This window comes from Etheostoma cragini, chromosome 1, assembly GCF_013103735.1.
Source record: "Etheostoma cragini isolate CJK2018 chromosome 1, CSU_Ecrag_1.0, whole genome shotgun sequence".
NCBI classification, from domain to species: Eukaryota; Metazoa; Chordata; class Actinopteri; order Perciformes; family Percidae; genus Etheostoma; species Etheostoma cragini.
The window spans coordinates 33,205,981-33,212,853 of record NC_048407.1 but is presented as its reverse complement, the minus strand read 5'-3'; the positions used below and the strand labels follow the sequence as shown (position 1 = coordinate 33,212,853).

Here is a 6,873-nt window from a genome sequence, read left to right as displayed (position 1 = left end):
ATCTATCTATCTATCTATCTAAGACAACATGAAGACAACATGAAGACAACATGAGAAAAACATGGAGACAACATGAGGACAACATGAGGACAACATGAAGACAACATGAGGACAACATGAAGACAACATGAGAACTACATGAGGACAACATGAAGACAACATGAGGACAACATGATGAGGACAACATGAAGACAACATGAAGACAACATGAGGACAACATGAAGACAACATGAGGGTTAAAGAATTGTTTACTTCTTCTCACTGCTTTTAGCACATGTGATCCAAATCATCACTTGTTTGTTATGCATGTATCTCTAGGCTTTTTATTGTGTGTAATGTCATTATTTTCTAATTGACCATCCATCCATCCATCCATCCATCCATCCATCCATCCATCAAGCAATCAAAGCAAAGGCTCACCCGGTCACTGCTTCGACAGCGAAGCAGATTGGGTAATGATCTCCCAGGTCATCCAGGGTAGGCGACCACCTAATGACAAACTCGTCATATCCGGTCTGGTGCTTGCTGATGTTCATTGGTCCACTGATGATGATACCATGTATTCTGTAGGAACACAAAACAGAGAGAGCAGAGATTTCCTCTTATGGCTGATGTTAAACTTTCTTGTTGAAATGATGAGAAGGTTTGCCGCCACAATGCTACACCGATGACGTCGGTTCTTACTTACGTTGCGTATGCAGCTTGTGCTTTGACTCTGATCTCCACTTCTTTGTTGATCTCTGCCTGGATGCGAGCTCCATGTGCAGGTGTAGGGTGCACAAACTGAGGCAAGTAGTGTCCCTCCTGACATGAGGGAGCAGGTGGGTCCACTGGAGTTGAAAAAGGTAATGAATAGGTTATATGAGAAAGCTGCCACTTTAACACACTGCCTGTGGGTCAAAACTTTAAAGCTGTCTCAGAAAGCGTTATTGTCATTATCCATTAAAGGCAAAAGATCTGCTGTTACCTCAGGCCTGTAGCTGACACTGACAGCATTCTGTGTATTTTTTCCTGAAATTGGGGTTGGTCACTGACTCGCTATTGTCCAGTAAAAACAAACTATCTCCTAATATAACATTTTTTTTGTCTTTAGATGATCTTAAGTGTTCCTTCAAAGCTTTAGAAAATGTTCCTATACTTCTCAGGCTAAATAAACTTTGCTTTAAACTTTGCAGCCCATAACAGCGTTCTTGGTCAATATTGGACCACTTCCAAAGATTTTTGTTCACGTTATTCACGTAGACACCAATGCATGGAAAAATGGGATTCAGGTTGAAAATAAAACAAATTACACTGAACAATTTCTCAAATGATGGTTGCTGCCAACACCACACATGAAGGTGTTGCCAGAGCTGCGACATGCAGGAATGAAGGTGGTGCAGCGACAGGTTATTCATGTGTGGAGTGGACTCATTGAAAATTGCGCCAGACAAAATGAGGACAAGTAAAACCCTGACTCACCAAGGACGGAGAACTGCAATGGTAGTTTACTGAGAGGAGGAGTGGTGGCCTGCAGGTTTCTTGTGGTGCCAGGGTACGTGTACCCCCAGCCCCATGGTGCTGTGGGTGGGGCTGTAGTTGTGGGTGGGGCTGTAGTATACCACCATCCCCATGGAGTTGTGGGTGGGGCTGTAGTATACCACGAGCCCCATGGATTTGTGGTTCCGGCTATGGGTTCGGCTGTAGTTGTGGGTGGGTCGGTAGTATACCACCATTCCCATGAAGTTGTGGGTGGGGCTGTAGTATACCATGAGCCCCATGGATTTGTGGTTCCGGCTGTGGGTTCGGCTGTAGTTGTGGGTGGGGCTGTAGTATACCACCAGCTCCACCATGGGACAGCTGTGGTTCCGGCTGTAGTTGTAGCATAAGCAACTTGTCTCTTTCTCCTTGCTGTCAGTGGAGCCCTGAAGTCTCTGCCCCCATCAGTGTAGGCCAGAGTGATATGCCTTTGTGGGAAGTCCTCCACCACCAACTCAAATCCATAAGGACTGGGGTCGGCGTTGGAGTTGAGGTAGTGTAATGAACAAGAGCCCTAACAATGTGAACATTTAGTAGTCAGGTGAGGCAAAGCAGCAGTCAGGTATTAGTCAATGTATTAGGAAATTAATTTTTTTAACTTACCTCATCTAAGATAAAGCCTGAGGGTTGGTTACATGTGCTGCACTCTCCCTCGCTGAGACTTCCATATCTACATCGAACTCTGTCGCCATCGGGGTCAAAGGACATCAGCTTGTATGTCCGGGGGCAGTTCTGGGGAACTCTAGAGTAGACACATCAACATCAGTCATCTTCTTCTGAAGGATATTTTACACAAAAGGGTCCAATCAGCAAACACAAGTAGTTATGCAAAGTCAGTGACATGCTCGTTGAGGTAAATGTGTTGTAAATGTGTTGTCTGTTGTCAACTGGAAAATGTAAAAATCAAAAAATGTCAGAGATCCATGTTAAATGAACACCCTAATTTTTATTAGATGAACACATTATTACATGTCATTTACCGGATGCTTTTATAAAAATAAATATATGACCCTAATATCCATTAAGTTATGTGATTACAGCATTTCCCATGTTATTCTGTAGACATACATTGTACATACTGTTGTATACAGTACATATACAATAGTTGCAGGTTTGCTTCCGGCTCACTCATTTCACTATTTTTGGAGTTGAAACCCTTTCCGACCCACCATGGCATACCTGTTGTACTACCACTGGGGGGCAGCAGAGTAGAACATTTCCCACTGCTTATTTAACAAAATGATAACAGGTTAGCACAGTCTGGATCACCAGAGTACATTTTTAGGAAAAAGCATAAAATGCCTGATGTCAGGTGTGGAAATAACCACGCCCTCAAAATATCAGGTTTGGAGGAAAATTTGGATGGTGCAACAAGGCAGGTCTGCTTGGTTCTTTTGAGGAATGATTGTAAAGATTTATAAAGTGTGTCCCTCTACCTGGGACGTTTTGGGAGTTATTGCACACAACTATACATTGGTAAGAGCCAATGAGGTTTAACCATGTATGTATCCAGCTAATTTAGTGTGTTGCAATAGCAGCAATCGGCGCAATGACTATTATTGCCCATACTTATTATTATTATTCCGCCAGATTTTTGTCCCGCTACTAGTCCCGGAGCGTTGCCAACACACGCACACAAAATACATTGAAACGTGTGTAATGATCAGGAAGGGTGTGCGATGACTTTTCTAAGAGATTTGCCACGCGGTTTTCACGAAATCGGCAAGAAACAGCTAAACATTTCTCATTGACTTGAATGGGAAATGTTCTGGAAATTGCTCAAAATGCCCCCTCTTTGGGGCTGTGCTGTACCGCCATACTTTAACGTAGAAACTTGATTAAAAGTTTATGCCGAAGACAAGACTTTGGCGTTTATTAGGCTGAATGGGCATTCAGATATGAAGCACTGTTTTTCTCAAATCCCAGTTGACGTATCGTCCCGTTTTCAGACTGTCCCAGATTTTCCAATGTGTGTGTTTGTGGCAGAATGTTTAGAGCCAGAGTGGAGGACAGAGTGGTGGGATTAAAAAAAATTCTCTCTCTATAACTTGCTCCCACGGCAACAATTCTAACTTGTCATTGCCAATTTATACATTGAAACGTAGGTATTCTTGTCTAGTTTCAACCAATGTGCTCATGTCTGCATCATGAATTATATTTTTTGCTCAGCAACCTTTCAAATGACAAGAGTTCCCAATCTTCCTCCATTCACTGTCATGTTAAACATCGTCCACATTTCTGAGCAGAACGCAGAGCGAACAACGTTTTTACATCGCTGATACGCCCACAGTTCTAAGTTTATCAACATACATTTTATATCAATACCTTCACAAAGGCCTTCTGGTGCCCACGAGAGCCTTATTTTATTGATAGCTAGTATCCCTTTGATGATATGATAATTTGTTTGAGAGCTTGTTCAGTATCTGAATAGCTGGTGACAGCAGGTGCCAGGTGCAGTTGTTAACTGATTACAGATCAAAGAGATGACATCACAGAGATGAAAGGTTTTCTATTGTTCCTTAGTAACAAGGCAACCATACTCTGTATGTCTGTCTGTCGACATCTATCCGTCTCCCTCTCTCTTAGACACACACACAAAGACACACACACACACACACACACACACACACACGTCCTAAGGTCTTAAATAGGTTTTAAAAAGTTATATAACTGTAGGGTGAAGACACTTATTATTTTTTATTAAGTTGTATTGCTATACGTGTGCACCAAGTAGGAGGCACAATGATAAAATTTCTGCGGAATCTTCGAGTTTAAATTACTGTATTGTGTAAACAGTTAACTTCATGTAATATTAGATGTGGTGTTTGCTTTAGGGAGTGCATAAGTTCCTTCCCGAGACTATTTTTTGCAGAGCCACCTTCGCTACGATTGTGATTGGTTTCTCCTGTCCCACTCCCAGAATGCATCTGGGGTGTAGCCAAACCGTACTCTTGTGGTGTGGAGAAAGGTCTGGCAACTGTTTCATGCCAACCGCAGGGGACTTACCGTAGGAAAGGTAGAATGGCAATGTCAGGTGAGTGGTTGGGTTGTCCGGTGTCAGATCTTGATCCCAAATCCACTGACGTCAGTAGTTTCCAATTAAAAAGCCCATTACGAGTTGAAATCCAACAACAGCTGTCTGCCCTGGTGTGTGTGAAAACAACACTTTTAAAACACTGAATGACATTGACCCTGTTCAGCACTTTGGTCAACTGCTGTTGTTTTTAAATGTGCTATAGAAATAAAATTGACATTGACATTGACATTGACTTAAAAGGTCCCATATTGTAAAATGTAAGATTTGCATGTATTTAAAAAAAATTAAAAAGCAGGTTGAGTTGCCATATAAATACTGTAAGAAAAAGTATCAAAACACTCAATCCACAGAGAAATGCATACAGACAGTATTCAGAAACAGTGTCTTTACACAACCCGTTAGGACTTTCGTAAGATTTTGACACAACTAGGCAATATTATATATAAGTAGAAATTGCCGCGGCAGTGGTATAGCTCTTTCCCCGGCTGCAATGACGGGGCAGAGACTCTGAGAGCACAGACCCGGTAACACTGACCAATCAGAGCAGACTGGGCTTTTTTAAAGAGACAGGCGCTAAAACAGAGCGTTTCAGACTGAGGGAGAATACAGGTACAGTATATTCAGACCAGTGTCAATTTGTTAAACCCTTGTGTTGTCTTCCCATTAACCATGAAACATTATTATAACTTTTTCTGAAATTTTTATCACTTTTTCAATGTTGTGGGTGCTTTTTTTTAAATGTTTTTACCAAAGTTATTTTATCATTTTAATGTTGACATTTCCAGCGCTTATTTCGAAGGCACATTTTTTTTGACAAAAAAACTGAAAATGGATCTAATTTGACTTGAGGACAACATGAGTGTAAGCTCAGCGTCCCCTGAAATGTCAAAAATTAATAGTTAAATATGTACTATGGTGTTAACATTTTATTAACTAAAAATGCGTAAGAACACGTTCATCTCAAAGACAAGTTTGTTCAGAATCAGCTGACTGATTTTCCTTCTCATACATGGCGTTGCGGTGGATTTCCCTGTTGAAGCCTGGTGTCCATGTCCTGATGCTTTGGACAGTTCTCTTAAGTGCTTCCAAACTAGACAGTCATTGGAAAAATGCTGCGATTATGTCCCGCCCACGGGGATCAATGGAGGATCGGGCTGACCTGGACGTCGGGCTTCTGCGTGATGATTAAAGAATCTGTCAAAAGGCTGCATCTCCTTTTGATTGACAGCAATTTTGTACTGTAAAACCTCGCCGAAGCCACGAGTTCAGTTGTTCTATCGCGGATTTTGAAAGTGTTGTTGAAAGACAAACTGCTGCAACCTATTTCTTGGTATTTGCTTGGTGGAATTAGGAGCCAATTGTCATCATACTTTTCATACAATTATACACCACATTCCTTGTTTCAGTTTAACCTAATTCCCACATTTCCTCCTTTGAGTTTAATATCATTTTATTAGATTGTTCAATCATTCAGTCGTTCATTTATTCATATGGTAGGCTAAGCTAGTGTTGCAGTGGTGTACTAGCCAGCTAGCAAACTGCACACAATGGCAGACAATGCTAATGTGATCGACAAGATTTTAGCAAAAGCCATTTGAAAGTCTTCATTACGAGGAGAAACTTAAAATGAAAGAGACTGATTTAGTGCAAATGGTATTTTCAGCTCTCCTGGTATGCCAACGTTAGCTGGCTGACTGGAAGTGCTGTGTAAAAGAAAATGTACTGCTGGCCATGCCTCTTGACCCATCTCATGGATGTTCATGATGTAGGCCGAAAATGTGCTTCCACTCTATGAAAGACCAGCAGCCGCCACTAATTCAGACAGACAGTTTGAGAAAAATAATCAGCTTTTTGAACAGGAAAGCATTGAAATGTGTTCTAGTAAAAGCCCAAAATACAAATTTGAACCTGAAAATGAGCATAATATCAGACCTTTAAGCAGGGCAAGTGAAATGATGATAATCCACAAACTGTGTTAACAACAGCAACAACAACATCATGAATATGATTTTAGTGAAAAGGAAAGCTCACCTCATTTGAAAAGGTCTGTCAGTTGGGACGTTTCTCCTAGTGACTCTTTCGGTTTCACACCATTCCCGGTTATATTGGGGGGCGTTGCTGCTCCGGTCCAGCACGCCTACTTGATAGCTGGAGCTGCCGCCACAGTTGCCGTTGTAACAATACCAGTAATGGGAGTCTTGACACCCATCAAAGGTCGCCCGGTTGCGCAAGTCCACCTAGAGGAGAGATATCACATCACATCTGATCAACAACAGCAACAAAACATGTTCATAAAAAGAGTTATTCTATAGACACGC

At 41.6% G+C, this 6,873-nt stretch overlaps 1 protein-coding gene across 8 annotated transcripts in view; it reads right to left on the bottom strand.

Annotated features, from left to right (window-relative positions):
• LOC117935911 overlaps positions 1 to 6,873 on the bottom strand; it is a 67,781-nt gene that overhangs the window by 21,160 nt on the left and 39,748 nt on the right. The window contains exons 2-9 of one of the 8 annotated variants that reach the window (XM_034858830.1): positions 6,587 to 6,792; positions 4,525 to 4,662; positions 2,122 to 2,260; positions 1,801 to 2,032; positions 1,693 to 1,770; positions 1,462 to 1,662; positions 689 to 830; positions 421 to 564 (exon numbers count right to left, since the gene is read on the bottom strand). In XM_034858830.1, the coding sequence (XP_034714721.1) occupies positions 421 to 564; positions 689 to 830; positions 1,462 to 1,662; positions 1,693 to 1,770; positions 1,801 to 2,032; positions 2,122 to 2,260; positions 4,525 to 4,662; positions 6,587 to 6,792 (1,280 nt within the window). Of the gene's footprint in view, positions 1 to 420; positions 565 to 688; positions 831 to 1,461; positions 2,033 to 2,121; positions 2,261 to 4,524; positions 4,663 to 6,586; positions 6,793 to 6,873 lie in introns of all 8 variants that reach the window. The other 7 variants (XM_034858988.1, XM_034858657.1, XM_034858903.1 and 4 more) reach the window with 7 other exon arrangements.